The following is an 18,217-nucleotide window of genomic DNA, read 5'->3' as shown; positions in this document are numbered from 1 at the left end:
GGTGCCTGTTGGATGTTGATGTCAGTGCCTATATTTGCTTTTGAGAGTCTAAAAAAAGCCTTTTTTTCCAGTTTTTTTCTATCCTTATTTTGTTTATAATGTTGTCACCCACTGGGGAACTTGGCTGAAGGCAGCTGATTGCCACCATTAAGACTTTGCTCGTGTAAACGATGTTATTAACAGTTTTGCAGCAGATGAGAGCATCACTGGGATAAGGGCTTGGAACTGCACTGCGCAATCATCACTTTAGCATTACTTGTCATACTTGTGCACTGACTTCACAATTTTAGCCAACATCATAGAGAATCTTGAATGTTTGGGCAAAACTCTGACCTAGAATGCGAGGCTCATTTTGGACATTCAGGAAGGGTATGCCAGCTTCCTAAATAGACCTGTTGCTGGTAGAGTTAGTGCGAAACTTCAATCTGTCTCGTATGAAATTTCCGGGTTTTCGCTACCTAAAGTGACAGTCAAAGCTTCTGACTGGTGAACATTTAGAAATTATAGAGGGCATTGGATCATCAAACCTTCTGAAGTACAAATATGTGCCCGTAACTGTGGTGAATGTTCAGCGTTCCTTGTCTGCATACAAACCAATACTCAGTGAAAAGAAGGCACAACATGAAACCTGAAAACCTTGAGATGGTGCTTGTTTGTCATTGCCTTCACAACTTTTCTCACAGTCTCTAGTCATGCTAAATTTCAGATAAATCTGGTAACCTATGCAGCTTGCCTTGTGCTGTTTTATTGAGAAAAGTGCATTTCACAAAACAGGGGTTTAGTGGACTGTTTCTTAAAAAGTCATATTTTATCATCGCATGCCTAAAGGACAGTATTTAGCACCTGTAAACGCCATCAATAACAGCTTTGGTGCTTGTTGTAGGTGCCTCAAACAGTACTTGTTAGTGTCTAAATATCCAGTCACTAGTCTTAAGTGAAAACACCAATTTCCTCAGCATACCACTTAGAGAACAAGATTGTGCAACATCCAATGTAGATTTTTTTTTTTTTTTTGCAGCCTGAAAAAGACGGCTGAAGATGGCGCAGGAGAATTGCTGCTGACCGAAGCAGCCTTGCAAAAAAACCCAAAGTCATATGGAGCTTGGAGTCATCGAGCCTGGGCCATGGAAAATTTCCCACAAATGGATTGGGCCAAAGAGCTACGCTTGTGTAATCTTTTCCTTGACCAAGATGAGCGAAATTGTAAGTTGAATGATTTTGTGAAATTCTCATGTTGTAGATGCAGCAGATGGTGACTGCTGCCACAGAGCGCACTGCCTGAAAAGCATTGCGTTGCTAATAGTGTCTTTCAGAAGCACCTTAATGCTAGGTAGCTCTATCTTCTGTGCTTAGTAGCTATGCTGTTGGGCTGCTAAGCACGAGGTCGCGGGATCGAATCCCGACCACGGTGGCTGCATTACGATGGGGGCGAAATGTGAGAGCACCCATGTACTTAGATTTAGGTGCACATTAAAGAAACCCAGGTAGTCCAAATTTCTGGAGTCCTCCGCTACGGTGTGCCTCATAATCAGAAAGTGGTTTTGGCACATAAAACATAATAATAATAATAAAAAAAGCTCTATCCTCTGTGAAAAGATATAACTACTGGTCATGCGTCAGATGTATCCAAAAAATTGTTAACTGCATTGCCACTGCCTGAGTCAATATTGTTAGATCTCCTGTTTGACTGAGGCTTTAAAAAAATGTGTATGTTTACTGCTAGTGTTTTTTTTCTTGTTTCTTCTGACATGTTTTTTGGCTACGTTTTGCGTTTTTAAACCCTTGAAAGCTGTGATTCCTAATGGTGTTATTGAAAGGAAACTATTGCCATGTGTTCATTTCTGTTTACAGTTCACTGCTGGGATTATCGGCGGTTTGTGTGCAGTCATACTAAGGTGACTGCTGAAATGGAGCTCGGTTTTACAATGGACCGAATTGCAGCCAATTTTTCTAACTACTCAGCTTGGCACTACAGGAGTTCATTGTTGCCAAGTGTCCATCCTGGTTCCAGGGAGGGGACGGTCCAGGAGGATGTCCTTTTGGAAGGTAACTGCTCAACACATTTTCTGGGCTAAGGTGCTGGTTTGCCATGATTTTTAGAAAATTGAATATTTCCTCGGGAATAGACAATATGCAAAACCTGCGGGTGCATCCACACCTCATTTGACCCAACCAAATAGGTGGAACCCAGGCTAGAATAGTAATTAAGATGTCAACATGTGGGCTGGTGAAATTATTCCCGCCGCCCTTCGTACCCCATATCATAGCTTTCAAAACACGTCTTGGCTTTGACAGTGCTACTACCGGGGAAATGGCTATCTTGATTGGGTCAAGTTAGGTGTGTGGGAAAGCCTGCTTACAGAATTTTGCATATCGTTAATTGCACATTTAAATATGGCTTCAACCGCAAGGTCTTTCTTGCAACTGGTTGTGGGATTATCGAGTCTGCTGGAACTAGCCACCTTTTGCTGGAACTATTTGTGACTGCCTTGTAAACCTTTGCAGCAATTGTTTATGCTCTTTTAAAAGAGGGGAAATAGCAACCACTAATGCATTCTGCTGATCGTAAGACAATCACAACATAATGACAGCCTGTCTTAACTCTTTCCCTACCATGGGAAATATAGGTGTATTTTCTAAGGTCTGCCATATTTTTTTTTTCTGAAGGAACTACTGCACTAAATATTTTATGTAATACATAAACAAAAAACAGCATAAATGCATTTTTTATGCATAAAAGTTCTATTAATGACATGTATGTCATAAAAAAGGTATAAATTGCCAGAATAAAGATGGTGGGATAAAATTGAACAATGTTTGTGAAGACACGCTTGTATCTAAGAAAAATATGGAAAAAAATTATAGGATATACAAAATGTATTGCCATCTAACAGGCACTATCTGCGAAAAAATCAAAATTTTTCATTGAACAGTTATTCCACTACAAAAATTTAACTGCAAGCACTACAGTTGGGCGGATCGGGCTGCGGCTGCTATTGTTCTGGGCTGGTTTCCATCGACGCCGCTCTTAAGGTCCGACAAAAAGGCAGCGTCTTCAGACTCGCTGCTGCTTGATCCATCAATAAAATCAGCCACAGATGCACTAGAATCATGATATCTGTGATCTTTCTAAGTCTGTGCGCCTCTTCTGGAGGCAGCCATTTTTGCTTGCTACTTTGATGATTGTGAGACTTCAAGCGTGTTCAAAAATTACTGCCTGGTGGGAAAAGATTGAACTGCTTAGAAAACAAAAATATAGTTCTCCTCCTTCACGTCTGATGATGCAGTATGTCAGTGAGCGACATGGAAGGTCTTGAAAGTGGCGTTTCAAACCATCTTCAGTGGGCTAACGATGCCAGTAAAGCAGTAAATTTGGCCTAACAAATATGTTTTTAAATTAATGCTACTTGCACTTGCTAACATCTAAAAAACGCATTCACCAAGTTTAATTCAGATGTGTTGAAAAGGCATGCTCAAGCTTGATGTGCCTGTAGCTTTGAGTGCATTGCACATACTGCAGTGAAAGTACCAGTGAACACTGAATTCCAGCACATGCACAATGAGCACAAATGACCTTGAGAGAATGTGTGCTCTCCTCATTGGAAACCTCCTGATTGGATTCAAATATCAGGATCTTTGATTGTTTGTCAATATGAATTTCTCCCTGGAATTGGCACAAGAGTGTCACGTAATTTTTCAATGTAAACGAAAAACGTTTTGATCGAATTCTGAACAATCTGAATTCGAAAAACAATTTCCACTGAGGAAAGTGTGCTCTGTGGTCAGTGAAGATATGCATGGCCAGAGCCCAGGAACATTCACTTGTAAAGCTACCAAAGCAAGATGAAAGCAAGAATTCAGGCATCACATATCAACAGTGATTTCTATATTAAGGCCCCTTATTTGCTCCAGGATGCTTTATAATTTTTGTTAATTGAAAGCTAGATTATATTTATTTGAATCATTCAGCAAAATTATCTGTTTCATACTTTTTGATAAAACTTCCTATTGTGAAGGACTTTAATTATTTAAAATTACGATTGAAACTTAAAAGGTAGTTTTCTTATTTGGTGAGTGAATTAGATTAAACTTGCAATGTTTGTGTACTTACATTTCTTGATTTAACAAGTACATATTTTTGTCCTAGGGTGTCTAGTTTCTAAGATAATATAAAAATGTAAAAATGTGGTTCTTTGTTTATGTTAAGTAAGCTTATTAACAATAATTCATATCGCAAAGCTTAGCATGCAGAATTAATCTGGAACTTCCATAGTGTATTAAGGTATAAACGAATGCTCTAGGCTAATTCGAACTAAACTACTAATGGGTCATCAAAATTTCTGTAGATTATTTCTAGCTTAGTAATCGGGAAAGAAAAAGCTTTTTTTTTATTCAAGAAAATTCAATAGATCAAAAAAAATTTCATGCTTAACGAGTTTCTTTCAGCGAAAAAAGAAATATGATATTCAAAATAGTACCGACGGTACTGTACCTTCAAAAGTGCAAGTGCACCAAAATAATTGTTTTGATGTACCTGCCAGCTCTCCCTAAATTTTTGTAAAGTTTATGAATTTGAGCTCGTTCTATGATTGAACAAATGTTGCATCATGTTTTATGAAAAATAAGTTCTGTTCTTGAAAAAGTGTACAAGTACAAGATGTGGTGGTACAGGGTTGCAAATAAGGCATACAAATAGGAAATGTGGTGGTAGCCACACTGCATTCTTTTGGCAGCACAAGACACCATATGCTAAAGGGGTACTTGCTTCAAACCAAGTTCCTGAAGCAAGCGAAATCGATAACATCAAAGTTGCTGAATAAGTCACTGTGATCCAAAAAATTCTGTTCCTGTCAGTCTTTGCTGTTCGAAGTGTGCCAGTTATTACATTCTGTGTCAAAAGGTAATTGATTGTCAATAAAACGCGTATGTATCCCACAAAAGATGTGTGCTTGAGAGCAAAGTACTTAAAAAGTTTTGTGCTATTCCTTACCCCTTGCCATGTCTGTGGGATGTTTATGAATGCATATTTAGCGCCAGCAAACAAGGACGTAAGGGAGACGACAACACAATGCGCTAACTTCAACAACTTGATTTTCAGGAAGTACACCTATATAAACCATGCACAGTGGCGCCACCTTATCCAAATCTTATCCATCCAAAAAAGCCGTCTCCTTATCTAACAGGTCGATTGAAGGGGCACTAACACACGTGTCTCTATTCCGCCAGATAGCCTGCGCTTCAATGATCTCTCGTACGTCTTTATCTTTGTGCTTTGCAAGAACCCGACAGGATTCATAGACCGGCGCACAGCCGCATTCTTGACAGTGGGTTGACAGATGACCGTTTTGCTTATTTTTCACAGTTTGGCAATGTTCCCGTAATCGGTCATTAAGACATCTCCCTGTCTGTCCGATGTATTTCTTCCCACAGGACAGCGGAAGCTCATATACAACACTTTCTGTGCATCCCACTGGCGCTTTCCGATGATTCGTAGAGCACCCGGCAGCTGGCTTACGGTACGGGTCTGTCAATCAACATATTTTTGCCAGCTTTTCTGGTGCGGAAAAGACCACTTTTGTGTCCACCCGGCTAGCCATTTTCTTAAGTTTATGTGGCGTTCTATGCAGGTAGGGCACTACCGCTACCTTCCTTCTACGTTCCGTCCCTTGATTTGCCGTGTCCTGAATTGTGCTATCCGACCTGCACCTCTTTAGCAGCCCCTCGACGACTGAAACGTGCACTGATTCCGGAAACCCTGCTGCTGATGGCCTTCCCGATTGATCCATAAGGCTCGTATAGATCTTGTGGTGGCAAGACTTCTTTAGAGCATTTCCAAAGCATAAGTTGGCAACGCTCCTCTTGACGAGCTTCAAGTGGGCTGACCTATATGATAACAGGGGCTTATTAGCTCTAGGTTTATACTCCAAACACGTGTGCCGTTCCATGAACTCGAGCTGAATGTCTAGGAAGCGCAGCACGTTATTGGAGGGCTCTTCAATCGTGAGAGTAAGTGGGCTAAGGCCTGCAGAAAATACTTCGTAAAGCTTGCCTACCGTAAAACGCGCGTCAGGTTCAAAAAGAACGAGATAGTCGTCAACGTATCTGACAACTTTAACCACCCTGTGCTCCGACAAGGTACGGGACAGGATTCTGTTATGGTGAGCTAGAAAGATGTCACTTAGTATGGGCGCCAAACATGAACCGATGCAAACCCCTTGCTTTTGAATGAATATGTCGTCGTTCCATGCTGCATATGTAGAGTGAAGGTAGCAACTAAGCATGTCTAAAAAGCCTTGAACGGACAAACCGGCTGAATTTTGGAACGGTACCACGCCATACTCGTCTATGCACTCTTCTACACAAGTTATTAGTTTCTTTTGAGGCAAGGAGTAGTACAAGTCCTTTATGTCAAAGGAGCAAGCTGATAAGCTTTTGTCAGAATTTTCTTTCAGGAAATCTACGATTTCTGCAGAGCCCCTAACCAAAAATGGGTCGTCAATATTAAGAATTCGCAGCTTATCTTGCAAGAAAAGAGCGAACTTTTTCTGCCAAGACCCTGTTTCTGAAACTATTACCCTTAATGGGTAATCGGGTTTGTGCGTCTTCGCACTAAACATAATTTGAAGGCAACCAGACTTTGCGTTGTCAATTTCACGAACCAACTGACTAAGGTCTGCCTTCTTACAAAGACGCTTCGCTTCTAGCTTCTAGCGTAATAGAGACACGTGTGTTAGTGCCCCTTCAATCGACCTGTTAGATAAGGAGACGGCTTTTTTGGATGGATAAGATTTGGATAAGGTGGCGCCACTGTGCATGGTTTATATAGGTGTACTTCCTGAAAATCAAGTTGTTGAAGTTAGCGCATTGTGTTGTCGTCTCCCTTACGTCCTTGTTTGCTGGCACTAAATATGCTTTCAATTTACCAACACGCCCAACAAATGGCAATGTTTATGAATGTTAATGTTTACAGGTTGGCAGGTATGGATATTGAAAAACAAGGAAAAAGACGTTTATGAACATATTTCCAGCAGAAAAAGCCAACAAGAATGCATAGAAATGCACCAGATGGATAGTCTGGGTGCATTGCGTCTTCAAGCCTCTTTCTTTATTAGCTTTCAGAGTCCCATTAAGGCTGCTCTTTTATTACTGTAACTGGTTCTATGGTGCTGGTCTTTCTCTCTTGCCTTCTGGGAGCCACTACTTGTAATGTTCATGTGTAGCTCTCCCAAAATTGCGGCTGTTGAATGCAGATTTACAGTGCTGAAGCACACAACGCTTCTGCAGCAGCTGTTTCCACTGCAGACAGTGTTTGTATGACGTTTTTTGGGGGGAGTGTGGCTTGACTCAAAAAGAGAGAATACAAACTGACAGGGTGCACATTGTTTGAGTTTTCAGTGCATTTTTCAACATTATTCAGTTTAATACTGTGCTGATTGTCACCGTTTGATATATGCACAGTGCTTGTCTGTTCGCAATGATCATACCTGGGAAGGGGCCCTTTAAGCGAAAGAGCTGAAAATTTCACTGCAATTAGTTGAGTGCATCAAAGTAGAACGCTTTCTTCCCATCTTCCTCATTAAGTGATCCATGTGTTATCACTTTGGTATTTCTTGTTATTTGGGAGAACTGAACTTAATTACGAGGGTGAATAAGGAAGTCTTTGCCCTTATTTTTTTATTAGCCAAAATAAGGTACATGCAGGTATTTATAAATATACATACTGTTCTATGTACCTTACACTATATTTCAATATAGTCCCCCCACCAGTTCAGACATTTGTCCCATCACAGCACTAAATTTGAGATGCCCCTGTGGTTGAATTCATCCGACTGACTATGGAACCACTGTTGGACTGCTGTCTTGGCTCATCGTTGCATGTGAATTGCTGTCCTGCCATGAACGTCTTCAGTGGACCGAAAACGTGGAAATCACTAGGGGCGAGGTCCGGGCTGTATTGTGGGTGGTCCCAACGCTCCCAGTGAAATGACCGGAGCTTTTCGACGATCAGCGACGCACACATCCTCCCCGAACGCTCATTGTCATGCGAGTCCTCAGGGCCTTTTGCAAACTCACAATACCTCCACCTCCCATTTCTCAAAGCGAGACATCTTCTCCATACGTGGGGTGCATTTCCCTGTAGATTTCGATGGGCGTTCGTCCCTTGCTCTATAAAAAAATGAAGCACACTTCGTTGCTCGTACGCCATGGACGTGTGAAGCACGACCACCATGTTCAACAGCTGACAGCAAGGCTGTGCCGCGGAGCTACCGGCAGATAAAGCTGGGCCAGTCCAAGAAAGGTTCACTGCTGGGAATGGGTATGTTGACTTCGAATTTACATCCGTAATTTGGCTAAAAAAAATAGGGGCAGAGACTCTCCGATTCGCCCTCATATTTTTCTTGCTGAATGGCATCAGTGCCCTTAACTGTTACTCTTCTCTGGCTTCTCAAACAAGAGTACAACTTGGTCCAAAATGCAACATTCACGGATCCTGGAGATCAGAGTGCCTGGTTTTACCACAGGTGGTTGACAGGAAGAGGTAAATAATGCACTGCCATATCAAAATACATACTTTCAGCAAATCTAAAGACTAGGCTTAATAGAATGTCCTAGTTGGTAAACAAACTGTACAGCTTGTTTTCAGCTTGTTTACCAACTGCACAAGCTGTGTAGCTGCACTTTATGCCTTGTCAACATTACCTTCCATTTGTATTGCTTACCTGCCACAATAGCCCAGTGCCTATGATGTTGCACTGCTGGGCAACACCATAGGCTGACCTCGGCTGTGGCGGCTGCATTCTGATGGGGGCGAAATGCAAAAATGCTCATGTACTGTGCATTGGGTGCACGTTAAAGAAACCCTGGTTGTCAAAATTGATCTGAAGCCCCACACTACACAGTGCCTTATAATCACATTCTGGTTTTAGCACGTAAAACCCCAGAATTCATTTTTAATTAGTTTTTTGCTTATTTCGCAATATACTGTTACTTATTTGCAATGCTTTATTTTTTCTAATGCTTCTTTTTTTTTTGTAATGGTGGCCAATTTTCTAGTTAACAAATGCATGACAAACATTGTACAAAATTCTGCAACCTTGTTTCTTTGCACTTGAGACAAGAAGCGAGCCCATGCCCTTACTTTTTCTTGAGGTTCACATAAGGAACCGAGAGTTTTTCATAGCGGATATGAATGAATCAGTGGTGGTGGTAGAGCAGAGCAGCCACTCATAATTTGTGGTAATGGAGAAAAGTGTGCTCTCATGTGGTATTGCTGCAAGAAAAAAGCAGGCCAGTTTACGATTCACGTGCCTTTGAGTCTGTATAAATGCTGTCCTTTGGTTCAATGCAACGGCAATGCTACACTGGCACCCGCCATGGTGGCCGCATACCGAAGGAGACGGAATGCAAAATTGCTCATGTACTGTCAGCGTACCCACAATACATATACCCTTGAAAACCCTTGAAATTCAAAAGTATGTTTTCAAGGCCCTTGAAAGTCATTTAATTATTTTTTCCCTTGAAAATCCTTAAATTTCTTGGGTGACACAGTCTAAGATCGATTTTGTGATCTGCTTTCTATGGTGGAGAAGTGAGGACCCAGCAAACTTGCTATTTTTCAAACAACGGCACAGTAAAGAAGAAAAATATGTGATCCGTCACGCCTCCCCACGTGTCACACATGTACCTTTGCCACACTCGCCTTTCATCCATGCACCTCGCATGGCACACTTTCGTTGTAGTCACACCCTCGTGCACCTCTCCCCCTTCTTCGTTCCACCCCTTCTCTGTTGGCGCTGTCGGACCTGTGTTACAGAGAAGTGGAAGAGAGACAGAAGGAAGGCGCATGAGACTAGAAATGCGGCGAAATTCTACCACAGCAAGTGCTCAGAACAAGGACGGCTGCAGCGGCTCAATTTTTTTTTGTGCAGTCTGTGTTTTATCTTGGAGGCAATTAGCGAGACTAACGCCTCTGGCGGTGTTGCAATAGTTGCGGATAAATCTGTAGCTTGTCAACAGATCGCCCTCCAGACACCCCTTGAGGCCGTGTCGGTTCGGGCAATCCTTTTTAACAAACTGGTGACTGCGCTCTTTATACATACCGCCTAACTATCACCTGAAAAAAAAAAATGATTTCCATAACCTAATTAATCAGCTTCCTGACCCCTACATACTCGTGGGTGATTTTAATGCCCACAATACGATGTGGGGAGATTCGTGATGCAACACAAGAGGTCGATTAATTGAAAATTTTCTTTTGACCTCTAGTGCCTGCCTGTTGAATAAGAAGGAGCCGGCGTATTACAGTGTCCAACGCAACACATATTCAGCAATAGCTTTAGCAATCTGTTCTTCTTCTCTACTGCCTCACCTAGAATGGTCCGTGATCAATAAGTTGTATGGAAGTGACCACTTCGCTGTAGTTTTAAACGTGATAACTCTACATAAGAACCCTCCACACATTCCTCAATGGAAATTAGCATTGGCGGATTGGGGGCATTTTAAGGAATCATCTTATTTACCACCAGATTTTATAAATAATTTTACTATAGATTATGCCATTGCATATTTTACCACTTTTATTATTGATTCAGCCGAAAAATTTATCCCGCAGACGAATTATGGTTCACTAAGAAGACATGTTCCCTGGTGGAACGAAGACTGTAGAGAGGCGTGAAAGTGACAGAACAAGCCATGGGGTGTATTGCGCAGATCGCCTAATGCCGAAAATCTAATTCACTTTAAACAAATTAAATCACAGGGAAGGTAGACATGACATCAGGCAAAGAGAGAAAGCTGGGTGAGGTTCCTCTCCGGCATTAATTCATACACACAGGAGGCAAAAGTGTGGAATGGCTTGAGAAAGCTACAAGGGCAACAAATCCATCCATTGCCTCTGGTGAACAACCAAGGGGATACCTTGCAAGACCAGGCAGACTCTCTTGGGGAACACTTTTAGCATGTGTCGAGCTCAATACACACTATTCTGAATCTTTCCTTAAATACAAAGAAATAGAAGAAATTAAGCCATTCATACGTAAATGCAGATACGACGAAGCGTATAACCAGCCATTCAGTATTGCCAAGTTCAGAGCTGCCTTGATCTCATGCAAGACACCTGACCGAGTCATGTATGACATGATCAAAAACTTGCACACTGACACACAAGTTACACTACTTGCACTCTTGAGCTGCCGGATACCTATTTGGGCTACCTATTTGAACACTATTTGGGCTGCCGGTTACCTTCCACACACATGGAAAGGAGCAATTGTGGTCCCTGTTTTGAAGCAGGGGAAAGACCCATCCCTGGCGGCAAGCTATCGCCCAATAGCTCTTACAAGCTGCCTGTGTAAGCTTTTTGAAAAAATGATTAATCACAGACTCATACATTTCCTTGAACTCAACAATATACTTGATACCTGTCAGTGCAGCTTCAGAGAAGGCCGGTCGACAACAGATCATCTCGTACGCATTGAAGGATATATTCGTGATGCATTTGTACATAAACAGTTTTTCTTATCAATATTTATTGACATGGAGAAGGCGTATGACACAACATGGCGTTACGGGATCTTGCGAGACTTGTCGGGAATGGGCATCTATGGAAATGTGCTGAAAATAATTGAAAGCTATTTGTTGAATCGTATCTTCTGTGTAAAAATCGGCAACGTATTGTCGCGACCTTTCACACAAGAAACAGGTGTACCCCAGGGAGGCGTGCTTAGTTGTACGCTCTTTATCGTGAAGATGAACACGCTTCGTGCTTCATTACCACCTGCCATTCTTTATTCCGTCTACGTGGACGACATTCAAATCAGCTTCAAATCCTGTAACCTCGCAGTATGCAAGAGACAGGTGCAGCAGGGCTTGAACAAGGTTTCCAAGTAGGCAGACAAAAACGGATTGAAAATCAACCCCCACAAAAGTTCTTGTGTTCTTTTTACTAGAAAGAGAGGCCTGGTTCCAGATCCTTGTGTTCAGCTGTGTGGACATCAAATACCTATCAACAAAGAGCACAAATTTCTAGGTATTATACTTGACTCCGAGCTTACTTTAATTCAGCGAATTAAATATCTTAAAGAAAAATGTCTAAGGACAATGAACTCATTTAAAATTCTATCCCACACAACATGTGTCTGATGAATGTTTAAAGAGCCTAATTCGATCACAATTGGACTATGGTGCCATTGTGTATAACTCTGCCACTCCGAGCGCACTAAAGATTCTAGATCCTGTCCGCCATCTAGGTATCCGCGTAGCCACTGGCGCTTTCAGGACAAGCCCTATTGAAAGCTTATACGCGGAATCAAATGAATGGTCACTCTATCTAAAGAGAACTTATTTCAGCCTTACATATTTCCTGAAAATACACTCCAATCATTAACATCCATGTTTTAACACTGTTAACGATATGACGTGTACTACACTTTTCCGTAACCGTCCCTCTGTAAGACAGCCTTTCTCACTTCGTGTGAGAGAGCTTAGTGATGAAATGCATGTCCCACTCCTTGAGCTTCGCCTAATGCATCCAACCAAGCTGTTACCACCTCGGGAGTGGCAGGTGATAGAATGTGACATATCCTTTTTTAGAAGTAACAAAACACGCACCAGAGATAGAAATCCGAATGCATTTCCTAGAATTCCAGCACAAGCACTCCTGCGCAGAGTTCTGCAAAGACGCTTCGAAGTCAAATGCCGGAGTGTCCTATGCTGCCGTCGGCCCATCCTTCTCAGAATCCGATGTACTGTATCCGGAAACAAGTGTCTTTACGGCCAAGGCCTACGCATTACTGCCTGCTGTGAAGCATATAAAAAAATAAAAACTTCAAAAATCAGCGATATATATATATACAGACTCCCTAAGCGTCGTGAAGGCCTTGATGTCACTCTATACACACAAAAATCCAGTACTTAATGAAATCTATTCCGTCTTGTGTAAAGCGTACATATTTAACTAGCACATCATTATATGCTGTGTGCCTGGCCATAGGAGCATCGAGGGTAACGTTCTGGTGGACGAGATGGCCACGTCAATCGCATCACAAGCTGTTAACCCTACCGCTGAGGTGCCTGTCACAGATCTGAGGCCTTTCTTACGAAAGAAACTGCAAAACCACTGGCAACCCATGTGGGACGTGGAAACAAATAAGAAGCTCCACCTTATAAAGCCACAGTTAGGATTCTGGCCCTCTACTACAAAATCGCGCCGAACAGATGTCCTATTCTGTCGCCTCAGAATAGGACACACATTTGGCACCCATAATTTTCTAGTCAAGGGAAGTGAGCCTTCAACCTGTGGTAGATGCGGGGAGAGGCTGACCGTACTTCACGTCCTCCTAGAGTGTCGGGAAGCCGAATCTGAGAGAGACATTTTTCCTTAGCGTACCGGCAGCACATTCCTCTTCATCCTGCAATGTTTGTCAGTCCAGAACTGTTTTTTAATACAGACACAGTCCCAGGTTTGCTCAGAGATGTGGTCTTACAAGTTATTAGTCCCATACATTCATAATGCTTCCTCTCTTTAGAGGATGCTGCTGGGATAGTCGTACTGCAAGAGCACATGCCTCCAGGCCCTTGTGTTTCAAGGGCTCTGGTGAGGCAGTTGTGCTGTAGCTAACTTTTGCATCTTACATGTTCTATATATCATATCGTTCTTCCGCAATGAAGTGTAAGGCTCATAGTACTCATCATTAGACATCACCATAAAATCTTTTTGCACGTAGATTTTACGCATTTACAGCGACCATTTTTTAGGCCCTTTACAGCTACGTCACATCAACTTCACAGAACTCATCATTCCACCGCGAAATCACTAACACTGTCTTGGCGCTCTTTGGCCATACCTGGCCCTTGCGCCACTAAACAACACACATTCAAATTAAATTCATTTAGAGGCAATCGGCAGCGGCTGCAAAGGCTCGTCAAGCCAAGACAGCTGATAGCGCCATCCCACTGTGGGTGATGCTACTATAAGCTGCCACCGGAGTGAAGGCAAAAACTTTGCAGGCTTTGTTTCGTATCCTCTATGTAAAGATATCAACACTGCATGAAACAGTATCTCCGGTAACGGACTCTAAATTGTACAAAATTATTTTTCCTTAGTGAATGTTTTTTTCTGGTTGTGCGATAATTCTGTTTTACGCCCCTTCCATGCCAAAAAAAATTTGTCAGAACTACTTATTTGCATAAAAGGTTCAATTTCAATATAGTGAAATTTTGATATAACAAAGGAAAGGGCTAATATTACCAACTTCATTAATATAAGTGTAACTGTAGTGTTTTAGAAATGTTGTGGTAGTAAAAAATTGGTGCATGGGATGCCACTCTGCACCCTTAAAAAAACTTTGACAGGGCCTTGAAAGTCCTTGAATATTTTTCAATTTTTATTGCTAGGACCTGTACAAACCCTGACTGTACATTGAGTGTACGTCAGACCATGTCTCATAAGCAGGTCAGGGTTTTGGCACGTAAAAACCCAGATTATAGATTTTTTAATTTTTACATTTTTATTGTCTACACTGGCAAGGAAGTGTGTTGCCCACATTTATCTTGATAAAGTGCTATATGTTTGTTCAGTGCTAGACATAGTAGCCGTGTAATCGGGCCACTAGAATCCTATCATAGTCGGTGTACCATGGCATTCTTGGAATGGGACCTGTTCAAAACCTTGGAAATGTGTGGCCTTGTTATTTTGTTTAAGTGGCTGCAGTCAAAGAATAATTGGATCATTCTAAACAACTGTAACACTCTGTAACATATGTTAACGTTTTTTTTTTGCTACGCAAGGCTTTATGATGGCCTGCCATTAGACATTTTTGTGTGCCTGTGAGAGAAGAATGTTCAGTAAGAGAAAAGCGCAAAGGTTGGCTGAAGGAGTGCACGTGGATAAACTTGCACGGCCTCTTTAAAATAATGGTTACAATTGTGAAAACTGATCTTGTTAACTTTGGTGAAACCTTTATCATGGTTGAATTTTTAGCAGTTAGGAAATTTGTGTATTGTGGGCTTCATTAGCATTTTTTTTATTTTTCATTTTTATTTTACTTTGCTGGTCGTTACATTGAGAATTACTCTCATGTAAGCATTTAATTGTGTTTCCACATTTTAATCAGAACTACTTTTCATGCCTTTTATAGAAAGGCCTGCTCTGGACTTTCTCTTACTTTATATTTCGAGGGAGACGCGTAAGGTTATTCTCCACTTCACCCGACAGATCTCGGTGAGCATGCCTTCATTGGTCATAAAACATTTTTTGTACAGTCAAGTGTTGTATGTTTATATCTGTAACATCTGTGTCAAGTCTTTCACGAAAAGATTGAGACTGGAATTGATGTAATGTTACTATAGTTTTATTGCTAATGGCCAAACATTTTGTTAAAATTGTTTTAAGAACAGTGAATGCAATTAGTTTGCACACACTAATAGGACCTTAGGATATCAAAGAAATGGTGTCAGCAACAATGCAGACATGCAGAACCTATGCTCAGCTTGGGCCTCTGCATATACTAAACTAATGGTGTTCATGTTGCCATGATTTTTATGCACCATTTTCATTACTTTTTTGTTACATAGGTGCCTGTGCCATTCGCTTCTCTTTACCAGATGAACCTAAATAAGCATAGAGGGAACAAAAGAAAACCTGAAGCCCCTTCCCCAAACTCCAAAACAATATTGCGAGCCTTGAAAGCTTGAGCGAAAGAAATGGAAAAGGTTCCCGCAATGGCATCAGGTCGTTTACGATCTTAGCTCCCCACCAAACAGTCTGCTACACAACCGAGTCAGAGCAGTGTTGGTTGCATCATCTCCTCACTGTGGATGAACTTGATGACCGGAAGTCAACTGGGCCACTGCATTGCATGCTGCCCCTGTTGGCAATCACACAGCTTGACTTTACACCTCCATTCTCCACAAGCTGTTTCTGCTGCCAGTATTTTAGCAGATGGGCATTATTCTGAGCATGTTGTCTCCTCAGCGTTGCTTGACTCATTGGCATATGTGGTTCACAGAATTGTAGATGTTGTGTTCACTGCCATTTCCATCATTTCTTAAGCTCTGCATCACCTTCAGTGAGCAGCTCGGCTTCAATGTTTAATAACTGGCTACTGACCTTGGCTCACTCTGTTCACCGGCCTCACTCTGTGTGATGACCTTGTCACAACAACCTGTACTGGAAACGGATCACATGCCTGTGCTATGTGCTGGTGCTATGAACATTATGGGGAACATGCCTGGCAGTGCCCAAAGCCCTGTGACTTTATAGCAAAGCCCTGGGCAATGTACTGAAGGTGGCTAGTGCCTTTGGCTCAACATTCAGATTCCTGTTCCATATTACTAACAACTTAACCAAGATCTACTACCTCATTGCCATGGATGCTGAGGTGCGCATCATCTCTCCTATGCTGGAGAAGTGCTACCCATCACGATATATAGTGGGTTGACTAAATATATATGTTCAATAGTAAGTGACGCTAAATGACAGCTTTCAGTAGACTTTTCGCTCACTTTTCCTAATTCATGCCCTTTATCAGTGCAGTCTTACTCTGGCACTTCAAGTAGTTGTTGACCTCTGACATTGCCGGCTCCTGGACTGCGATACTTAGCAACTTCAGTTATTACATTAATGTTGCCATTGCTGTGTTTTGTTCAGGCACATAGCAAGGTCTCGTCTCCATAGTCTGCTATCCTCCCAGAATGCGTCGAGCTTTTTCGGCCCCTGTCATATGACAGATGTAATGTCATGCACTACATTGTATTGATCAGAACACCAGTCTTCACTCATTCTTCCCACCTCTCCCCGATTTTCAGACTTCTACCAGTTGCCACCACCCCTACTTGCGAACATCATTTCACCAAGGTCTCTTCAATGCTCTGCTCTACTAGTATGGTGTTGCACATAAAAAGGCCAACTGCAATGAAATTTTGGACTGTGTAAAAGCCTAGTTTAAGTTAGTGTAGGTATAGAGGAACCTCCTTACAAAATTTGACGTTTGAAATATGATCGAAAGTGTCATGAAAAGCTAACAAAAATAGCCGTTTTCGTGTACCAAAACTGACCCTCTGTGGTGGTGTAGTGGCTTTGGTATTGCACTGCTAAGCCAGAGAGAATGGAAACAGATACCGGCAGCAGCAGCCACATCTTGATGGAGCTAAAATGCAAAAATGCCCTTGTATATTGGGTGCACGTTAAATAACCCCAGGTAGTCAAAATTAATGGAGAGTCCCCCACTATGGCGTGCCTCATAATCATATTCTGGTTTTGGCATGTAAAATCCCAGAATTTAATTTGTATACAGAAACTGAAAAAAAACAACAAAAAAACGCCACCAGTACTGCTTGCCAGAAGTGACGCATTACCTAGAATGCCCAGCTCCTTGCCATGACCTCTGAGATAAGCCGAGACCACGTGAACACTTGCTATTGATAGCGCTTCAAAATGTGCAATCTGGACTTTACTACTGGACTTAGCTGGACTTAGCTGTCAGTCAAGCTAGTGCAGTACAAAGCCAGTCTGCACCACATAGCATGGTGAGACTGGAGCACACAAGCACAAGTGCGTACTCCAGCTTGACCGTGCGCATAGTAGGCATTGCGCTATACGCACCATAGTTGCATGTAGCTGCATCTGCTGCGCGTGGCTGCCCAATCTCCGAGGCCGTGCTGTTGTGGAGCGTCGTATATACCTTGGTCGCCGTGAAGTGCCGCGACAAGCTCTTTATTGTCGAGATGCTCGGACATTTGCGTGGTCTAATTGGTCTGCGTAGGTGATGTAGCTCCAAGCTTGTAGTGACGCAAGCTAGCCCAAACGCCTAGCAAACGCAGCTGCTCGTGGCGCACTGAAAAATCTTGGAGGTGGCGTGCTGGGACCTAAGTCATAGCGAAAATTATCAGGTGCACACGTCATCTGCTTAGGTGCTGTTTAAAGGCTGCTAACAAGAAAACTATACAATTACCAGCCCTATGGCTTCACCAAGATTGGTTCAGTGATATATACTAGTACTGAAGGGAAATTTCGTTGCAGTAGACTGTTAGAGCTTGTCTTCTGCACTACACTGCAGCTCCTTGGCGACTTCTGCTACTCATCACCAGCTGCACCTCTTGATCTTGTTGACTATGCCAGTGGTGTCAGACTGTTTTGCATACTGTTCTACCACCTCTTGCTTGACAACATTCCTAGGAGAGCTTAGTTAACCATGCACTTTTCATGTCATGTCATGCA

At 42.2% G+C, this 18,217-nt stretch overlaps 1 protein-coding gene across 4 annotated transcripts in view; it reads left to right on the top strand.

Annotated features, from left to right (window-relative positions):
• Nucleotides 1-18,217, top strand: part of RabGGTa (Rab geranylgeranyltransferase subunit alpha) — a 60,220-nt gene that overhangs the window by 19,535 nt on the left and 22,468 nt on the right. For 3 of the 4 annotated variants that reach the window (XM_065442617.1, XM_065442615.2, XM_065442618.1), the window contains exons 4-8: nt 1,019-1,203; nt 1,852-2,046; nt 8,240-8,317; nt 8,456-8,539; nt 15,138-15,220. In XM_065442617.1, coding sequence (XP_065298689.1) covers nt 1,019-1,203; nt 1,852-2,046; nt 8,240-8,317; nt 8,456-8,539; nt 15,138-15,220 — 625 coding nt within the window. The remainder of the gene's footprint in view (nt 1-1,018; nt 1,204-1,851; nt 2,047-8,239; nt 8,318-8,455; nt 8,540-15,137; nt 15,221-18,217) is intronic. The other variant, XM_065442616.2, reaches the window with a different exon arrangement.

This window comes from Dermacentor albipictus, chromosome 1 (assembly GCF_038994185.2).
Source record: "Dermacentor albipictus isolate Rhodes 1998 colony chromosome 1, USDA_Dalb.pri_finalv2, whole genome shotgun sequence".
NCBI lineage: Eukaryota > Metazoa > Arthropoda > Arachnida > Ixodida > Ixodidae > Dermacentor > Dermacentor albipictus.
The sequence above is the reverse complement of the archived record's forward strand: the minus strand, read 5'-3'. Positions and strand labels throughout refer to the sequence as shown.